General features: G+C 40.6%; 1 protein-coding gene across 9 annotated transcripts in view; it reads right to left on the reverse strand.

The window, feature by feature from the left end:
* The window catches only part of CTNNA3 (catenin alpha 3), a 566819-nt gene that overhangs the window by 264154 nt on the left and 281038 nt on the right, over nt 1–21627 (reverse strand). For all 9 annotated transcript variants that reach the window (XR_013838691.1, XR_013838692.1, XM_079975614.1 and 6 more), the window contains 2 exons: nt 2890–2970; nt 957–1109 (listed from right to left, as the gene is read on the reverse strand). Coding sequence is in view for 7 of the 9 variants with exons in the window: in XM_079975614.1 (XP_079831740.1) it covers nt 957–1109; nt 2890–2970 (234 nt within the window). In the remaining 2 variants the exon portion in view is untranslated. The remainder of the gene's footprint in view (nt 1–956; nt 1110–2889; nt 2971–21627) is intronic.

The following is a 21627-nucleotide window of genomic DNA, read 5'->3' on the forward strand; positions in this document are numbered from 1 at the left end:
CTTCACTCAGTCAATTGCACATCAGCTCAGTGGTGTTAGTAGCATGTGCAACATCATCCAGCAGCAAAGCTCCTCCCAAGTTTTCCTGCCACACTTTCACATGTCCTACAATGCAGAAAGACTGCAGCGTCCAGAGTAGCAAATAATTTATCAGATTAGTCTCTTCTAAGTTCAATGGCATGCACACACACCACTTGACAATAATTTCCATGATTTCTTGATTCTGATTGTGAAAGTGAAGAGCACATGTTCTTGAGTTCTCTTGCATGGGTTCAGTTCAGACCAGGCTTCAGTAAAGTTGGGGGTGGAGTGAGGCAAAGGTAGTCTGCAGCTAGAAAAGGCAGTTCTGTTTGCTCAAAACAGCAAGGTAAGCAAACCTAGAAACTTTTATAGATGCCAAGGAATTAGCCTGCTAAGCTGAAGAAAACAGAGAGAGGTGGGGTATAAGAAAACTTCAGATTCAGTCATACGAGTATATGTTTCATGGGATGCAGTGGGTGGCTTTCTCCCTGTCCATTCCTGAGCTACTATTTGGCACCTGACTCCAGTTAGTAGAAGTCAGGATTCTAATAAAAAACAAAGTACATCCTACAAATGCAAAGTCTGTTCACTCCTGTACACTATCCACATGTGAAAGAATATGCTTATATGAATCTCTCTTAATAATTAGACAGTAAGTACCTAACATTATTTTAAAGACTCTAGGACTATTCAAAACACGCACAGAAGATTCCAATAATAGCTACAAGAAAAACAGCAGTATGCTACAAACACTTCCACATGAACAAACATGGAGCAGGGCCATACAAAAAAATGCATAATAGGGAAAACCAAAAATATGCTGCTGTGAACATAGTCACTAGTGCAGTCACTGTACTTTCCTAAGGGACAAAAATACAAAGCGATTACTGAAAGCTAAGGTTACATCGGGTCCACTGTACTACCAACAAACTCACCTCAATAAGCCTGCACGTATGTTCTTTAAATATAGCAGCATATTCCATTATTTCCTTTTCTCTTCCATTTTTGGCAGCTTCAGTGAGTACAAGAAGTGGAACAGTTGTGTCCAAGAAGGAGTCTGAGATATGATCAATGATAGCTTTGCGGAGCTGGGGAAAGAAAGCACCATTAATTAAATCATATATCATGGTATTTCGTGTGTGTTATGCTATGCAGTAAATGTACTCTGCAAATAAGAAACCTTGGGTTGTATCCAATGCACATAGTTTTTGCTAATGCAATGGGACTTCCATTTCCTCTGGCCCACCCCATGCCCCCATCTAAGCTGCTCTGGACCCACGAGATCCTCCACTCCTGCTTTATGTCAGAACTGACTACTAACACAATCAAGTGGGTTAAATTATTCACTGTGAAATATGACTCTTGCTCTTATCAGTACATGTAAAAATACTAAATGTGATGCAAAATGAAACAATGTGCTTTCAAAATTATTTTAAAGAGAAGGGATCTTTATTGATTAGTCATGTACATAGAATGGAAAATGGCAGGATCCCCAAGGATGTGCTTTATGGGTAGCTGGCCTAAGGCACCAGGCCAACTCTGTGTTATAAAGATGTCTGCAAACGTGACATGAAGGTTGGCAACATTAACCCCACCATGTGAGAATCCCTACTGATGACTGCAGTGCCTGGGGACAGACATTCAGGTCATGTATCCACAGCAGCAACCAGTGGAGAAATGACCACTGGAAATGACCGCTGGGAGTAGCTCAGAGAGAAGAAACACAATGGAGCACCTGTAACAGCGAAACTGGATGCCTTCATCTGCCCCAGTTGCAATAATAAAACAGGTCTCTCTTGTATTTGTCTCTACGGCCACAGCAGGCGCTGTAACTCTCCAATGGTTTGACTTTACCCCCGAAGGTGCACTTTTCTATTGTCTTTCTAGAAAGATGGATACCAACAATTTCAAAGAACAATCTCAGATTTAAGAGTGTATTTTTCAGCCTCCTGTTACAAATGCTTGGGGAGAGTATCACTTTTTCTAGTGCCTAGTAGAACTTAGTGAATTTCACCTTGTAAGTTGATTTTCACAGTACTCGGTACCTAAATGTTCCTGGATATGAACAGTAAAATGTATGTGTACAGATCTGCACACTCAATGTTATAATCACACATGTACAACATATAAGATGAATCCACAAACTGGTTTTCTGTTGCCTTTGGCACCCAACATAAATTATTTGCCTATCAACCTGCCTTTTTCCATCACATAATCAATTTAATATTCTTATACTAAGCATAGATTAGGAACAGGATTCTGTCTGGGTTTGTGGGGGTATAAATAAGACTATTATATTCCAGCAAGACTATGCTAGATTATGGCTGTTAGTTTTAATTTTATTTTAATGCATTGTGTAAAGATGTTTTTAAAATGTATTGTGTAAGGATGCTTTTAAACAACCTCCAGTATGGAAAGAATCATTTTCACAGAAGAAAGCTGTTATTCTGTTTTCCACCCTTTCTCTCAAAACAGACATTGCTGTGCAGGAGGGACTGACCAGATCCAGATCTGCTTAGCTTTCAGCAATGCTGCTTCGTCATGTGCCTTTGCCCTAGGACTATTTAATCTCTCACTCTTATATAATGGAATCTGTCATCCAAGGAACTGACTAAGCCCACACCTTCAAGCAATAAAGCAACATTAGGTGTTCTCAGACCACTCACTGGACCCTTGAATACATATTTCTAAATCTTGGACTTTTGGTGTTTCCACTGTTCCAAACCTGCATCCCTAATCTCCATCTGCATTTCTTAAAGAAAAGTGTGTCTCCGTAAAATAAAACAAAAGCATGTCATAATTATTATTTTATGTTATAACTGCTTGCAGACCTATCTATTAAACATACTTTTCCCCTGAGGAGATTACCTGCCTGCGGAGGTCTCTTGTTTTCTTGCACATATTATCTATTGCAATATTCAAGGCATTGCTCCTTTCTTTTTTGTCAGCCTGGAAAGAAAAAAGAAAAAAAGAAAATTTTGAGCATACAAAGCTAGTATGTTTAACATCTTAATAAAAGCAACAAAGAGTCCCATGGCACCTTAAAGACTAGCATTTCTCACTACCATAATTTCTCTTTAGAAAATAATATATTCAATCTACTTTAGTAAATTATATTTTTGAACATAACAAAAGGTACAAAAGTACTGTGTTCAACAAGGGTGGTTTGTTCATTCAGGCCACATGTACTTGCAATAAATATATGCTTCTGGTTTCAAGGATTTCCAATCAACTTACGTTCATATTGATCTAGTATATCCAGGCTAACCGTAACATACATTCATATGGGCACTGCCCAACCCCTTGCACATTTCCCTGCTTAGGAGCTCCATTAGAATATACATATATTTTCATAGGACAATTAATTACAGTAGAGTTAAATAAAGAAATAGGTCCAACTTCTACAAGTTAAAAATAACTATGTAATGCATAAGTACTATTTATTTTATTTATTAAATTTGAATAGCGCTTTTCATCCATAGATCTCAGGGTGGTTCACAACATAAAATCACAAGGTAAAAAAACCCTCGAAACATAAAATAAAAACAAGAAAAACACAAACCAGTAACCCCCCTCCAACAACACATTTAGAAGGGTCTCATATATTAATCGGCCAAACGCTTGGTTGAAGAGGACTGTTTTCACCCGACGCCTAAAGGTGTATAATGCAGGTGCCAGCCAAACCTCCCTGGGGAAAGCATTCCACAAATGGAAAGCCACTGCAGAAAAGTTGTCTACAAAAAGCAAACCTAACATCTCTGACATTACCTTAAGGAAAATACCAGGGTAGGGGTGCGGGGTGGGGAGCATGCTCAGTTGTGACTGATACTTCAAGCTTATAATCAGAGATGATGATTTTACCCACCAGAAAACTGTAAAGGCTGTCCTTGAAGGAAAACCACTACAGTAGTCCTTCTGAAATCTGGCAGGATTCATTTCCTCCAGAGAGTCTAACCTGGCAGCAAATTTCACCCAATTCTGCCAAAAATCAAATTTATGGAGGTTTCTGTGGTGGGGCAAATTTTAAAGGCGCCCAGCACAAAAAAAATCCTCTGCCTGTAACCTGACAGGCCTTATCCATTCTGGAGGTGCTACTGTGCCTGCAAATTTCAACCATGTTTTGCAATCCCAAAATAAATCCTACCTCCACTAACTTCCCTGTCCGCCACCCCCCATACAGACATACCCAACTCATTCTTACAACCTTAACTATGTCTTGCAAAAGGAAAAAGTATAGATACTTTTAAGGTAAAGGTAAAGGTAAAGGTACCCCTGCCCGTACGGGCCAGTCTTGACAGACTCTAGGGTTGTGCGCTCATCTCACTCTAGAGGCCGGGAGCCAGCACTGTCTGCAGATACTTCCAGGTCACGTGGCCAGCGTGACGAAGCTGCTCCGGCAAACCGGCACCAGAGCAGCACACGGAAACGCCATTTACCTTCCCGCTATAAAGCGGTACCTATTTATCTACTTGCACTTAAGGGTGCTTTCGAACTGCTAGGTGGGCAGGAGCTGGGAACGAACGACGGGAGCTCACCCCGCCACAGGGATTCGAACCGCCAACCATGCAATCAGCAAGTCCTAGGCGCTGAGGTTTTACCCACAGCGCCACCCACGTCCCTTTATAGATACTTTTATTTCACAGTAATAGTGAATTTTGGGAAATGTTGGCAGAAGGAGCCTCATTTCCCCCCCCCAAATCAGATTCAGCCTGAAACTGACAGGCTGTTTTCTGAAGCACTAAATCAGGATCCAATCCAAACCCTCCAGTCTGTTTTTACCCCTAAAACTGACCTTCAAATCACCACTGAGACAAGAAGCAAACCCTGTAATTTTGAACAAGTCACTATTTCTCAGTCTTGTGATGGTGTTGTGAGGTTCAACAGCCTAGGAAACTCCTCCGCAGAAGGGGAGGGTAGAAATGTTATAAGTAATTAAGGCACATTAAGATCAATCAATGGCACTGGGGAAAAATATTTTTTTTCAGGGCTGGGCCTATCATTAGGCAGAGTGAGACTGCTGCCTCTGGCTGCTGATTTTGGGTGTTGTGAAATGGCAACAAATTGGTATATTATTAAATATGTTAGATTTTTTGCTGCCAGGGAGAGGGAGAGGTGCTTGTTGGATTTTTTTTGCCTGAGGTGCCAAAATAACTTGACCAATTTTGGGTATTATGCACCTTGAATTTTGAAGAGGGCAGATTTGCTGCTCTGCTTCAGGCAGCAAAATGTCTTGGGCCAACTCCACTTAATATGTTTACAGGTCTACAAGCTGAAAATAATCAGGGTTCTGCAATAACTGAACAATTCAGCAGTGACTAGAAGGAATAATTCACTCACTGTGTTTCCAATGGGGAAAACTACTCGGGCTCACTTAAGACATTTTTGTGCATCTGCAGAAGTCTCACCATTTTGACAGTTTACAATTTTCACAGAGACTGGGTGATCAAAGAAGCTGCTATGGACATATTGAGCTGAAGCTTCATGTTGCAACAGTGAAAAGATGCTTCAGAACATTTCATCCCTTTCCTCACCTGTTCTAATATGAATTTCCGGATTAAGTACCCAAGTAAATAATAGAAGTTGTGCAACCTTTAGCAACACCACACAAAACTAGAATGAACACTTTTCGTTTGTTTCATTAAAATATTGCATGCACTGAAAGTACTAGAGAGGTTAAAAGCAACAAAAAAGGCTTTTATGGGTATGTTCGTAGCAAAAGGAAGAACAAAGAAACAGTGGGGTAACAAAAGGAAGAACAAAGAAACAGTGGGGTCACTCAGAGGAGAAGATGGTGAAATGCAAACAGGGGACACAGAAAGGGCTGAACTCCTCAATGTCTTCTTTGCCTCAGTCTTCTCCGATAAAGAAAACAATGCCCGACCTGAAGAATTTGGAGCAAATGATTCAGCAGAGGAAACACAGCCCAGAATAACTAAGGAGATAGTACAAGAATACTTGGCTAGTTTAGATGTATTCAAGTCTCCAGGGCCAGATGAACTGCATCCAAGAGTATTAAAAGAACTGGCAGATGTGATCTCAGAACCACTGGCAGTCATCTTTGAGAATTCCTGGAGAACAGGCGAAGTCCCGGCAGACTGGAGGAGGGCAAATGTTGTCCCTATTTTCAAAAAGGGGAAAAGAGAGGACCCAAATAATTACCGCCCAGTCAGTCTGACATCAATACCAGGGAAGATTCTGGAGCAGATCATTAAGCAAACAGTTTGTGAGCACCTAGAAAGGAATACTGTGATCACCAATAGTCAGCATGGATTTCTGAAAAATAAGTCGTGTCAGACTAACCTGATTTCGTTTTTTGACAGAATTACAAGCCTGGTAGATGAAGGGAACGCAGTGGATGTAGCCTACCTTGATTTCAGCAAGGCATTTGACAAGGTGCCCCATGATATTCTTGTAAAGAAGCTGGTAAAATGCGGTCTTGACTATGCTACCACTCAGTGGATTTGTAACTGGCTGACTGACCGAACCCAAAGGGTGCTCATCAATGGTTCCTCTTCATCCAGGAGAAGAGTGACTAGTGGGGTGCCACAGGGTTCTGTCTTGGGCCCGGTCTTATTCAACATCTTTATCAACGACTTGGATGATGGACTCAAGGGCATCCTGATCAAATTTGCAGATGACACCAAACTGGGAGGGGTGGCTAACACCCCAGAGGACAGGATCACACTTCAAAACGACCTTGACAGATTAGAGAACTGGGCCAAAACAAACAAGATGAATTTTAATAGGGAGAAATGTAAAGTATTGCACTTGGGCAAAAAAAATGAGAGGCACAAATACAAGATGGGTGACACCTGGCTTGAGAGCAGTACATGTGAAAAGGATCTAGGAGTCTTGGTTGACCACAAACTTGACATGAGCCAACAGTGTGACGCGGCAGCTAAAAAAGCCAATGCAATTCTGGGCTGCATCAATAGGAGTATTGCATCTAGATCAAGGGAAGTAATAGTGCCACTGTATTCTGCTCTGGTCAGACCTCACCTGGAGTACTGTGTCCAGTTCTGGGCACCACAGTTCAAGAAGGACACTGACAAACTGGAATGTGTCCAGAGGAGGGCAACCAAAATGGTCAAAGGCCTGGAAACGATGCCTTATGAAGAACGGCTAAGGGAGCTGGGCATGTTTAGCCTGGAGAAGAGGAGGTTAAGGGGTGATATGATAGCCATGTTCAAATATATAAAAGGATGTCACATAGAGGAGGGAGAAAGGTTGTTTTCTGCTGCTCCAGAGAAGCGGACACGGAGCAATGGTTCCAAACTACAAGAAAAAAGATTCCACCTAAACATTAGGAAGAACTTCCTGACAGTAAGAGCTGTTCGACAGTGGAATTTGCTGCCAAGGAGTGTGGTGGAGTCTCCTTCTTTGGAGGTCTTTAAGCAGAGGCTGGACAACCATATGTCAGGAGTGCTCTGATGGTGTTTCCTGCTTGGCAGGGGGTTGGACTCGATGGCCCTTGTGGTCTCTTCCAACTCTATGATTCTATGATTCTATGATTCTATGATTCTAGACTGCAAGTTTGCTGTTCAGGCTACAGAACAGCAGTGGGCGAGCTAGATTTCATTTGATCATCGATCCTTTGGCATGGTAAAAAAGTAAGTGTATGTAATCTACTCTAAATGCATATGAGGTCTGAGAGCCTAGAAGCAAAGACACCACCTGACCAAGGGCACTGTTCACACGTAAAAATTCTGGCAGCCTTTACAAAGCCAACAGAATGGTATCCTAGTATAGTAAACCAAGATTAACTGTTATATATATATATATTTGCCTGGAAACCCTTAAAAAAGGGAATGGAGAACCTTTTTTAGCCTAAGGGCAACCTCCAAGGGCTGCATGCCAGAGGTGGATAGGCCAGAGGCGAAAGTAATTTGAGCAATAGAGGGCACGCTTATCTTTCTACCATAGCCCAAGCAAAACGCTTCTCCATTCTCCATCCAGCAAGCACTATCACAGTTCAAAGACACATTCCAGCTAGGCATAAATAATGGAGGATGCAAGACAGTGCTAGTAAGTGAGGGTGGCAAGGAAAGGGAGTCTGGCCTAGGGAGAACCCCAAAGGTCAGATAGGCCTGGGGAGTCACAAAGCCTCCCTGAGTGTCAAATTCTACCCCCCTGCCTCAAGCAGAGCTCATTAAGCAGATTACATTTTTGCTAGAAGACTATCTCAACCAGAATTCCCGATGGCAAAGCAGCTGTTTGTCCCAGTATTTTCATCCTACCTCTACTTTGACCCTATGGTTTGATTCCAGTTTTGCTATGGCTCTGCTCTGGGAATGAAAGAGTCGTCCTGCTCTTGAATAACATCAGTGAAGAGTTTTCTGCCTTGCAAAATCCAGTGGGAGTGAACTGTCCAGACTCTGGACTGTTCTTTTCCACATAATTGCAGAAAACTCATGGTTAGGATTGGAAACATGATTAACTATGGCTACAATGCTGCTTACTGGGAAGTAAATTCCATTGAACTAATGGGACCTGTTTACAAAACATCTCTATTGTAAGTATTATCCTCTGCCTTTGTGCACACAAGGCTATACAACATGCTTAGAACTGCATCACTCATTGTTATTTTTTGCAGAATGTTTCTCCTGTAAATGTTACTTTAGGCAGTGTTGATAACACTGCAAGCAAAGTACCGGTATGTCTCTCAATCCCTTGGTTCACTATACATTTAGAACAATTTGTCCAAATAAATTACTTGTCTCAGCACCTTAGTGTAAGAAAACTTATCTTAATTAAATATCTCAAGAGCATCTGTGTTAGTCTGATGTAGCAAAAACAAAAACAAAAAACAAAAAATCCTATGCCACCTTTAAAAAATGTCACAATAAATCAGTTCACCTTTAAATGTTGTGTTCTACATTTTCTTCATTGGATATTGTAATGTTTGTAATCAGTTGACTGTCAGGCCTGTTTGTTTGTTTTTAACCAAGGTTTTCAGATCAAAAATAAAATTAACATTTTCCTGTTAATCCAAACAAAAAGGAAACAGTTTGGGGGTTGACATCTTTCATAAAATGGAAATACCAGAAAATGTGGATAAAGTAAAAATACTGACTTTTGCCTCACAACCAGGGCCTAGTCACATGGCACATGCATGTGCGCGTGTGCATACACACACACACACAAACAAACAAGAATGTGGCTGCCTCAGGAAAATACTAATTTTATTAAAATTTTAATGTGAGGCCTATATTTTTAGGGGTTTTTTTCCTAATTCCCATCTTGCTCCTTAATTTTGACAAGAAGCAAGTTCTGCTCCACCACCCCACATTTGGAGTTACCAAAAATAGGAACAATGTTCACATATAAAATTTATCATTATTCACATTATTATACATATGATTGATACACACACACACACACACGTCCGTGTATATCCCAGGTTGCCTCAAGTAATCAACACATAGATACATACAGCAATGCATATAACTGTATAAAATATGTATGTATTAATATACATATGTAGAGATAATAGTATGCTGCACAAATATTGTACCACATGCAGCTTGACTATTTATTTGTATTATATGCATAATAAAGATTTCTTATGTATAATTTAGTATAAAATTGGTCATGCGTTGTAAAAATAACAAATACACAAGCAGGTTACATATAAGTGGCCACTCAGTACAAGAGGTGGTTCAATACTGCCAAGTTCTGAGTATAAATTCATTTAAAACAGATTCCTCTTCCACTCACACCGAGTTCCAGCACAGCAGCATACGCTGAGATGGTTGTGCAACTGCCCTGGGTACATAAAGGGTTACTTAGCATTTCACCATGGCCCCTTGTGTAGACAGAATATTTAGAAGAGCACAACATCAAATTCCACCCTTTGTGCTTAGGCTACCATTTTGATTTCAGAAACTGAAACCATAAAGAGTACAGTGGTACCTTGGTATACAACCGTAATCCGTTCCAGAGGTCTGGTTGTAAACCAAAACAGGTTTGTTGTTTTTTTTAAAAAAAATAATATTTATTAAGATTTTCCAGAATAAAAAGGAAAGATAGAAAGAAAAGACAGATATAGTTTGCACTTAATTTCAATAACATCTTTCCCGGGCTTCCCCCCCCTCCCTCTTTTGTATCCCATTTCCCTTAAATTGATTCCACAAATTCTTACCCCAAATTTTAAAGCCTTATTTATGATTTTAAATAACACATTTGTTCCAAATTAATTTATCTTATTTTTCTTAATTATTCATTTCTCCTTATATTTTATGTAATTCCCTAAGATCGACCCCATTTCCCTTCCACGAATTCCCTTATTTTCAAACAACAGACAATAAAAAAAGAAAAGAAAGAAAGAATATATAATTTTACAGCCTTTGGGTTCCAAATCTCCCCCCTCCCCCTTTTCCCCGGTTCCGATCCCCAAAATTCATCCAGTTGTCTACTGCCAGTCTGGTGCCTCCACGTCTGTATCTCAGCTTCACTTTGCCGTCTTTTGATAGCTTTTAATTTCAGAAAGTCCAATCTCGAAAAAACTCTCAGAAAAGATCATTCTTCTTCCATCCAGACCTCTGTGCTTAAAAGTCTAACTCAAATTCTATTTCTTAATCCTTTTAAAGTCTGGATGTTCCAAATTCTCCAACTTCAAATTTAGTCCAACTCTTATTCCTCAGATTGCTTTTTCCTGTTCTGCTGCAGAAACCTTCTAATTCAGAAACTTCTTGTTCTCCACAGAGGCTTTTGTTATTCAGGAACATAACTTGCGTCAAGTCCCTTCCTTTCTTCAATAGATAAATCCATTGTCTCCTTTAGTATAGAAACCTCTGTAGACAAAATAATGCTTCGTTTTTGCAGCTTTCCCAAGAGATAACAAATCCTGCTCATATTCACAGTGTTTTTCCACTTGCAACTACTGTTGCAATGTCCCATCCTCCCTCTAGAGGGAATATAGTAACTTAATTTCTTTCAAAGTCAGACCCAAAAGTCAGATAGATTGTTGCCTTTATTTCCAATAATTTATATCCAAATTGTATCAAATCTAACCAGCAAAGCCATCGTAACAAAGTTCTCTTTTATTTCCCTGCTTTGACAGCTACTTTGACAGCTGTCAAAGTTTCTGCGTCTCTTCGCCAGGCTCTCATAGCGGATCGTTCCCGGTTCCCGGAGGGGTTGCACTTTAGTTCCACAAATCAATCTTCTCCTCCAGCACAAATTGTAATTTCCCTTCGTGAAATTAAAGGTTTTTTCCAAATAAACAGATTCATCTCTCGATCTTAGTTGTCACATCCTTGCGTTAAGCCATCTACAAAAGGGGGGGCGGACTTCCTTTTTACACCCCCCCCCCGCTCGTTCCAGATTCATAAATCAAATTTGCCTTTTAAGTCCAACGAATTTATTCACGGGTTATTCTTTTTAGTCCAAATCCAAAATTTCGAGGAAGAAGTCGTTGCTCTCCACCAAATGGCATGTGGCTTCGCTAGGCAGGGGAAGCAGTGGACTCATAGCACCACACACACACCCCCGTCACCCGCTCTGCAGCCTTTAAAAAGGCTCCTTCGCGGATCGGGGGGGCGCAAACGGTGCCCGCCGAGTCACCAAGTCCATGGGCATCTCCGCCCATGGTTTTTAAGGGTCCCCGCGTCGCCGGCGCGGCAAGACCCGACCCCTACCTAGCAGACTCCCTCCGGAGCTCGGAGAGAGTCCGCCATTCGGCGATGGCGCCGACCCGGAAGTCCCTAAACCAAAACAGGTTGTAACCCAAGGCGCACTTTCGCCAATGGGGCCTCCCAAAAAAATATTGGTTGTAATCCAAAAAAAAATGGGTTGCAATCCAAAAAAAGGGACACACACTTCCGGGTTTGACGTGGTTGTAATCCAAAATGGTTGTAATCCAAAGTGGTTGCAAACCAAGGTACCACTATACTGCAATCTTACATATATAAAAAAATTCATATTCACCAAGGGTGAAGGCCTTGGACTCCGCAGAAGATGGGGGTCTGTTTGACAAGGGCCTGATCTGTGAGGCACTGTCTACATTTTGCTCATTCTTTCCTCTCATTTATCTGGTTGGAGTGGATTATTGCATATCTCAGGATCACAAAGCTTAATTTCCCTCAGCAAGTCTAGAAGAATCCTTATTTTAAATGTCCTGGAATTATACCAGAGACAGCACAGCTCCTTTCCAGTTTCCACTCCAAGTTGTGCGTAAAGCCATGCCCAGCCTCTGGGTGACAACCTGTGCATTAGTATCAGCTTATCAACAAATTCAAAATCACCACAGGTGCTGGTTAGTGAAACTAGCAAATGAGAATAGAGTTCATACACTTGCTTGGTCAGTGTGTCCTGTATAAGATATATTGCTGTGTTTACATTTGACATATCCATGATCCTCTGTGCTTTTACAAATGAAAGTGTCCGCCTACCCACTGTGCCAATGTTTCGTCGATGCTATTCCATGGTGGTTGTCCTGATGAATTCTCAGAGCCATCTGTTTCCCTGCGGTTTCATATTCCTTTGATAGAGGAAATAATAACAAAAAAACCAACCCCTCTAACTTAAACTACTTGCTCTATGTTCAGACTGCCTACCAATGTTCCACATGTGTATACTCTTAACCTCCTTGTTCTCTGCAATATTAATGCTAGTAGCAATATCCAGTGAATGAGGAAGCAGAGACTTTATTCAGTGTCTCCCATGGTTTCCCTCTGGGGCACTTTCCCCCTGTTGATTCTTCAATGCTCTTAAAAAATGATCTGTACCTTCCCCCATTCCATCCTCAGACAACAGAGAGAGTCAGATGGGGCTGTAGGATGGTGCGGAGGCAGGTTTTGTAATTGAAAAGCTGAGCTTGGAAGAAATGCTGTATTTTCTTAGTCTTCCCCCCCCCCAGCTATCTCTCCCCCTTCACATACTCAAAGTCCAGTGCAATTCCTCAGTCCCCTACTGTCCTCCCATAGGGGGGCGAGGAGCAGGAAATCTCTTCTAAACCTACTTTTTAAACACATAAGGCGAAAACAAATAAATGGTACACAATTTTTGTTCATTGTTTACATCCTTACCAGGAGCCAATTTACCTCGAAATAATGACTTGGTCTCCTGAGAGGCTGGTATGCCAAGAATGATATGATTCACACTGTACAATTCAATGAAGCAGCATTTTGCACTGTCAACTTGCTCACCCACTGTTGTTTGCAAAGTCCAATGTATCTCATGTTAAAAGTGAGCTACATCCTAAGCTGGAATTTGTTAATATATTTTTGGCCATGACTCTGGAGCTGCCCAGTACAAGACGATTTTCCAATATGGGCTTGATTTTACTTGGTTTCTCCTGCCACCATAGAAATAGAAAATGTGAAACTAGCTATTGTTATTGTTTGTTACTATATATCTTTATGTATATTATAAACTGCCCTGTGATCCTTGGATGAAGGTTGATATAGAAATTTAATAAATAAAAATAATAATAATAATAAAGTGGAAAACAAAGAACATGGTAGCCAAGCAGGTTTTAATGGCTGTTTACCAACACACCAAAGTAAGATTAGCCAGCCTCTCATCCACATGCTAGGCTCCTTTGCATCTTTTCCATATCTGATCAAGTTTATATTAACATTTGCCCTTGGCAATCAGTTGGTTGTCCATAATGACAGAACCAGCCTTGCTTCAGAAAATCGTAAAATGCTTTGAGAGATCTATGTTATGTTTGATGGACACTGTTTCATATCTATATCTAAAGCTATACATCTGAAGTTACACATTAGCTGGAGATTACTATTTTCCAGAGTGCCAAAAATAGAGCATGAAAGACTTGGTTGCTCTGAATGTATGCATACATTTCTTCTTCTTTTTTAAAACAAAAATGCTTTATTGAGTTTTCAAAACAAATAATACAAACAGAACCGCCAACACCCTTCCATAAAAAACAAGGGGAATTATTCTTAACTGGAAATGTGGGTTGAAGTGTCATCAGTGTGCAGATGAAATCCAGCTCTCTCCCTCCTCTTCAGCAAATCCAAGAGAGACACTGGGTGCACTTATTTAGTGTGTGGGTGTGGTTAATGGTCTGAATGGGGGCCAATAAATATTCTCAATTCAGGCAAGGCAGAGGTACTGCTAATGGGTGGCATGTCTGCCCAGCTAAGCAGCCACAAGCGATGTTCACAAACCAATAAGCAGCATGAAAATCCTCTTCCTTTTGCTCCTTCTGGCTGTTAAGAACAGGCCACAATGCATCCTAAATTTGGCTTGAAAGATCACAAGTTGCACACACCTATTTAAAATATATAGGTCGTGTTGTGTTTTTTAGATGGACACAGGCCCAGAGATTGCTCTGAGTGACAGAGCATGGCCAGAATTTTACCATGACGCAACAATTAAGAATAGAGCATTGGCTTCTCAGATACTCTCCTCCACACAACTGTAAGACACTGAGGGGAAAGCAGAGCTGCACATGGGCCCCATCTCAATGTCTCCCCCTGGCCCCCAGCACCTCTGACAGCCACATGTCTGGAAAGAGGAGCCTACTGTGCACAGATAGGCTCTCCCCATGATCAGGAACGCGTATTGTAAAGAGTTCCTGACCATAGTGTTAGGGCCAGACCAGCTCACAAGGTTTACAACTGGGAGGGGTATGGAAAGGGCTCAGATTGTCTAGTGTTCATGCTGGTACCTCTTAAGTAGCTGCCACTGACTGACCAACCTCTTCTGTTATTCCGAACTGTGAAAGATTCGAGGGGATTATAAACACCCAAAAGCTGAGAGTGTGAAAACTGTATTCTCTAAAGCCAGGTATAAGAAACATCAAGCCTGGGGAAAGAATGCAGTCGTCCTGGCCTCTCTAATCTGGCCTTAGAGACCCTCCCTAGGCCACACCCCATTCCCAGGACACATCCCTCACTGACCCTGTTCTACACAATCTTCATGTGTTTTTGCCTGGTTGGAATGTATCCATGACCTATGATAATGCATCTTGCTTGTCTTTATATGTGGGGATGTGTAGGAACCTCCGATGTGTGTGGCTGGAATGCAAGCTACTGCACAAAGTAGGAGTAATATCTGTTGCTCTGCCCACTTTTGCCCCCGGCCCAAGCCACTTTATTTTTTACTCTGGCCCACAAGGGTATGCAGGCTTTGGCTGAAAAAGGTCACCCACCCACAGCTTAAAGCCAATGACTAAATGTTTCTGATATATGTATGTCATTGAAATATTACTATTGTTAGCTAGAATGTATTCTCAGTACTGATAGCGTCTGAAACTAGTTCCTATGGAAAAACAAGCATGGTAGAGACTGACTGAACAGAATTTGAATCATCCCTACACAATGTTGTCTAGGGGGATATGGGCTCTTCTGGGGTTTTTTAATATGGATTGGGATGGCAACAAACTTAAAAAGGTAAAGGTACCCCTGACCGTTAGGTCCAGTCATGGACGACTCTGAGGTTGCACACTCATCTCGCTCTATAGGCCAAGGGAGCTGGTGTTTGTCCGCAGACAGCTTCCGTGTCATGTGGCCAGCATGACTAAGCCAGTTCTGGCAAACCAGAACAGCACATGGAAACACCATTTATCTTCCCGCCAGAGCGGTACCTATTTATCTACTTGCACTTTGACGTGCTTTCGAACTGCTTGGTGGGCAGGAGCTGGGACCAAACAACAGGCACTCACCCCGTCGCGGGGATTCAAACTGCTAACCTTCTGATCGGCAAGCCCTAGTCTCTGTGGTTAAGACCACAGCGCCACCCACGTCCATAAATAAACTTATGTATCCATAAATCTTGACTATATTTTATTATTTAGATTTTTTTTTATTTCAAAAATAATTGAACCTTCTCAGTGGCAGGGAAAGAAGTTGTGGAGAAACCGGAAAATGAGTTAAATATAATAGTGTAACAAAGTGAGAAGGGGAGTTTGCATGGAATTGCACACAAGCTGGAAACTATAGTATTCTACTGACTATTTTATACAGCAGGGATTCAAAGAATCTAGAAGGGGATCAATCTTGGCTTTGTGAGCATGGTTCTCTAAAGTTCCCTGCAGGAATTCTCTATTTTTTTTAACCCCAGGAAAGAGCAACACATCTGAACAAATTAAAAGAAAGTTGTACTTCTGGAATGTAGAGTTCCTGGATGATGATGGCAGAGTTCAGAGATTTCACCAAATGCTTGCTCTCTGCAAAATTCTCTTAAACCTAGGCAAAGGTCTTTATCAAGTCTTCCCTCAGAAGAAGAAGAAAAAAATCAGTTTTCATTTCCTATGAAGGATCTCTTCGTGATTCAAGAAACTCATACAGATAACCCTTCATGTACAGTAATACAGGCATTTGATTATTTTCAGACGGAAAGGGCTAAGGATATTCTTAGTTCCCTGCTACACTGAATATTTCCATTTTGAGCTTAGACAAGTAGCATGCACCAGTCTTGTAACCACAACTGGTCTATGGATGCACACTTGAGGCAAAAGCCACATCCTTGCTTCCAATTTCTTCATTAGCCTAAGAAGCCAGGCTGTATAATGGAAGACTGGATTCATCAGGGTCTCTTTAGCTCTAGGAATAATCAACTAGTAGAATCCACAGATATGGCATATTACCAAGATGGCCCAGTCTGTGTACTGGATATAATGCCAATGTGCTCAGGCTGCCAGCCAATCTAGCTGAGGGCCTCTGAGATCTATTTCAATTTACTAAAGCTCATTATTGCTGCCTAATCATAATTCCTTGTACAAAAAAATATTTATGTCTGTATAATGCATCAGGAAATGTACAAACAGTCTAGGAAGCTCACTTAAATCAACCCACGTAAAAGTTTCACACATATAACTACCGTTAATAATGCGAAAGTGTTGAAAGGTATGAAAACCATACCTGACAATTTTGTTTACAACCATTTTTTTCAATCTGTTTTGTATGTCAAAACAAGTTGACAAATTTGCTAGCCAACTTTGTCATGGACTCTTCAGATATTGTAGTTAAAGTATCATTACATCATCATTGTCTGCCCCTCTCAGGGCCCTAGAAGAAGACCAAATAATAATAATAACAAATGAAAACATATAGAGATCCCTCTCAAGGTAAAACAAAATAATTCTGAAACTGGAATTTACCAGTTGCTGGAAATTGTGCGTAGGCAGGGTGCTGTTGTGCTCATGTCCTACTTGCATTTGTGTGGCCACTGTGAGAGCAGAATGCTAGACTAGATGGGCCATTGGCCTGATCCAGCAGGCTCATCTTGTGTTCTTACCAGACAAATTGATGTGTCAAAGAAAGGGTTCAGGATCCCAAAATGCCTAAAAACTGTAGATGGCAAATGATAACAATTGAAAGGATCTTAGTATAAAAAAGCAGTACTTGTCTGTTCCTGGCAAGTCCATGCAAAATGCAGACTCAAAACACAAAGAAGAAACAAAATCGTTCCCCTCATCTCTGAAGCCTACATTGTGTTTCTGCAGATGGACTGGGAATGGAGTATTTTCTTTATGTATCACCCTTTCCCCTCCACTATCTTTATGGATCCTGCAGTTGCGACAAGAGCTGAAAGGATTTTGCTCACAAAATGATCTCACTTGGACATCCCAATAAACAGTGGTTTATCGTTACAGGAATAAGCCACAGTGAGCTGCAAACAAATATGAATATTTACATTTCAAATTTCATCTTTCAGATCGGATTGTAAAAACACATTCACATACTTATTTATTCTTTGTTACATTTTCATCCCACCCTTCTACTAAGGAGCTTGGTGTAGTATGCATAGATTTCCCACCACCATTTTGTTTATAACATCTCTGTGAGGTAGGTTAGGCCACAAGACAATTGCAGGCCTAAACATCCATTAAGAGCAAAAATGGATGTGTTGTGTGAGACAGGTGGAGCATAGCCATGAATCTGATCAGAGCTTTGGCACTGGTCAAGTTCCCTTGCAAAGCAGTTTGTGACAACTTTGATCAGAAACTAGTAAGTTAGGAGAAGGCTGAGCACCTGTTTCTGCTATCTGCTTATTCTGATCAAATTCAGAGTCTCCATTTGCTGTGTGGAAATAAAAGCAAAACAAAAAATGTCAGGGCACATCACCCACTTTAGAATCTCACTTGGCCCTAAGCTTCATAGCTAAATGGGGATTTGATTCCAAGTCTTCCCAGTTCAAATCTAAATCATTGTCGATACTCAGTCCAGCTCTAGAATTGATTGTACTAATTAGGTGCCTAAGAAGAGGGGCTGTTAAAAGACTTTTGTTTTAGTATAAATCAGATTTACTACAGGTAACAAAACTTATTCTGAGAATCTAAGGCTAGGGAAAGTGGAAGCCTTATGGATTATTTTTCAATACATACATACCAGAATTGTGATAAAAAGCAATGATTATGCTTCTGGAGGAGTTAAGAGATAGAGCCTGCAATCTGGCTGAGAATATGAGCACAGATCTCCATTACTGTCTTGCATTTGCGACAGCTGTTTTCACTCTGTTGATGTTTTTTCTGTTAATAGCCATCATTACTCAGAGCAATAACAGCCAATGTGTGCAAACTGCAAATCTAAACAGACTTGAGACAATCATCTCCCCTCCAACAGAAAAATACATCTTTCTTGATAACTTGGAAGCTGTGGACCTTTTTGACTATGCTTCATACCAGTTACATCATTTCGCTGAGAAATGCAGCTCTTACCATGTTATTATCGGTTGATAGCAGACAAGATACCCAGACATGTGCAATGTATATAAAAGTGATATATTGGGAACAAACTCGGTTCACTGAAGAAACCATCATTCCCTCTAATAGCAAACTTGGATAGTTGAGTGCCCATCGGTTTGAAAGTAAAATGGAGCCACCCAAAAATAAATAATTGGGGTTTGTTTTTGTTTGGTTTTTTACATATTTCCTGAGGTCTCCCAAGATAAACAAAAGTATACAAATGTGCAAATTAAAAAGAACAACAGAGATGCCCTGTGAATGCCCAGAATTTATAAAATGTTAATAGTAGCTGACACTAGCAAAGGAAGGAGAAAAGGGAGGTGCCTAATGAAACAAGACTTTTCAAGAAGTTGAGAGGACTGTGTAGGTCTATCAGTCTGTGGTTAAGAACAGTTGAACCATGAGTGTCAGTTGAAGGGCAAACCCCAACCCCAATGAAAAATGGGTGGCAGAGGTAGAAGGGCAAGTGGCCTACTCAGTGCTATTTTTCTAGAAAAAGAGGTATCATAACTCACCATGAACGCCTCCTTCCACAGTGGAAGAGGAGAGTTGCATTATTAATGTGAAATGCATACAGTTCAAAAAGTGAAGATAACACATATTTGTGTTATTCTTCTAATCTGTAATGTTGTATATGACACTTTATAGATGACACAGTACATTAAATGCCACAGAGAGGGGAGTGTGTCCAGCTGAGGCACATTAGTTCTTCCAATTCTGTAGTTTCCCTGGGTGGGATATCACCCTAGCATATGATCTCAGGAATTTGCCTAGCCCTAGTTCTTGCTAGAACCCATGAGCTCTTCCTATGATGATGAAATCTCATCTAAATCTGGCTCTGGGTGCTGGCAGGTCCTGACATGATACAGTTTTAGCTTCTATAGGACAGAAGTATACAGTGGACCGTGCCTCCATTGTGCTTTTGCTCCCAGTAAAAAAAAAAAAATGCAAGGATTAGACTATTGCAAGTTTTAAAGGGTGTTAAAGAGGAGTCCAGTAGGCATACTTTCTACATAGTATTTTCATTTATAGTGTAGAATTTTACTGAGTATAGAACAGTAAAGATTCCCAGTAGGAAAAAATTGCAATATGTGTTAATGAATATCAACAATAAATGAAAACCTACCATAGAGAAAGGGATGTAATAAAAAACAAAAACAAAGGGCATAGACTCTGGAGACAGTTTCACTTAATTAACTTACGCAAACATGTATGTTTACTGTTTGTACATATTTTCAACACTATCCTTTAATTTAATTTGGGAGTGTTTAGAAATGAAACAAAGGGAGTGAAGGGTAAGAAAAGGAAAACAGGGTTAAATAAATTTCACCTCCAGATAATCACTTGAAAAGTGCATTAAGTACAAGATATCTGTTATATCCTGAAGTATTCACCAAGTGTCACAGGCCTATGGGCACTCCAAATGTACACTTACAGTACAGTGGTACCTCGGGTTACATACGCTTCAGGTTACAGACTCCGCTAACCCAGAAATATTACCTCGGGTTAAGAACTTTGCTTCAGGATGAGAACAGAAATTGTGCTCCGGCGGCGTGGAAGCAGCAGGAGGCCCCATTAGCTAAAGTGGTGCTTCAGGTTAAGAACAGTTTCAGGTTAAGTATGGACCTCTGGAACGAATTAAGTACTTAACCTGAGGTACCACTGTATCTTGAAAAAAGTACACAACCCCGAAGTGAAATGTTCAACCTCAATTCATTTTGTAGAAGCAGCATCTAAAAAGCTTTGCTGATCTCCAAATAACTGTCCTTTGGGGACCATTTCACACATTACACGGGGGCAAACCAGGGTTTGAGCATAAAATCAAGAGAGAGCTGCAGCCAGTCACATGTCCCTGAGAAGTATATGTGTGAAATATATATTTGCAAACATGTGTTCGTCACATTCACATTTTACGTATTTTAGCTGCACACTTTTAAAACTTTGGTGTATGCCTAAAATAGTCAGTGTAAATTGGCTCTTGATTATATCTGGGAAAAAACCTGTATATTCAGGATATAATTTTATTATCTCTATTCTTCCAATGTATGCTATACCAACATACCTGCGGAAGTTCTTGTTCTCATGGGGCACCCACTGCTTAATCTAGCTTACTAACTAGTAGCTGAAATAGCCCTAAGCAACATCTTTGACACTTTATATTCTCATTAAAAAAAATGTCAACCTAAATATGTCGATGTCACAGTACAGGTTTCTGATCTCTACAGTTATTCTTATTCCAGGACATATACAAAAAACAAGCATGTTGGTGCAAGCCAAAGTTTAAAACGTTTAACAGCAATTAATAACAATGGGTGACTAGTAAGTTCATGTCCTATTCTTAGGAAATGTTCAACCCTCTTGAATTAAGCTGGTTGAAATGGAACACCTTGGAATGTAAAACAAAGGCACCTTAGAACTAAAGCACTCATTGGCCTGCTTCAGATGAATCAAGGTCATCATTGCAACAAACCACAGTTTGCTGCCACATGAACAAGTGACAAGCTGGACCACTTCCTTATTCTCTCTCCCCTCCCCTTCCCTGCTCTTCTTCCCCATCTAGCTGCAAAGAAAAGTTAGTGGATTTTAAAACCACAGCTTCCTGTGATAATCTGATCCTTATCTGGACTCTCTGTAGGGAGTCCTGGAAGCTACCATTTCCCAATTCAAATATCATCGGAAACTATGGTTTAAGCAATCAGGAAGAATCCTTGCAGCCAAGCACACAAGAGAAAGGGAAAATGAAACTAAGCATTGTGTGGAGGAAGTGAATACAGAGAGGGTTTTCACCCTCTCTCATAATGCTCAAACTACGAGCCAAAAAAACCATGTTCACATAGCACAGAGTTAAATCTATGAATTTGCTATCACAAGATGTAGAGATAGCCACAAATGTAGATGGCTATAAAAGGGGTTTAGACAAACCCATAGTCGCTTGGCCCTCCAGATGT

This window comes from Podarcis cretensis, assembly GCF_951804945.1.
Source record: "Podarcis cretensis genome assembly, chromosome: 5".
Lineage (NCBI taxonomy): Eukaryota > Metazoa > Chordata > Lepidosauria > Squamata > Lacertidae > Podarcis > Podarcis cretensis.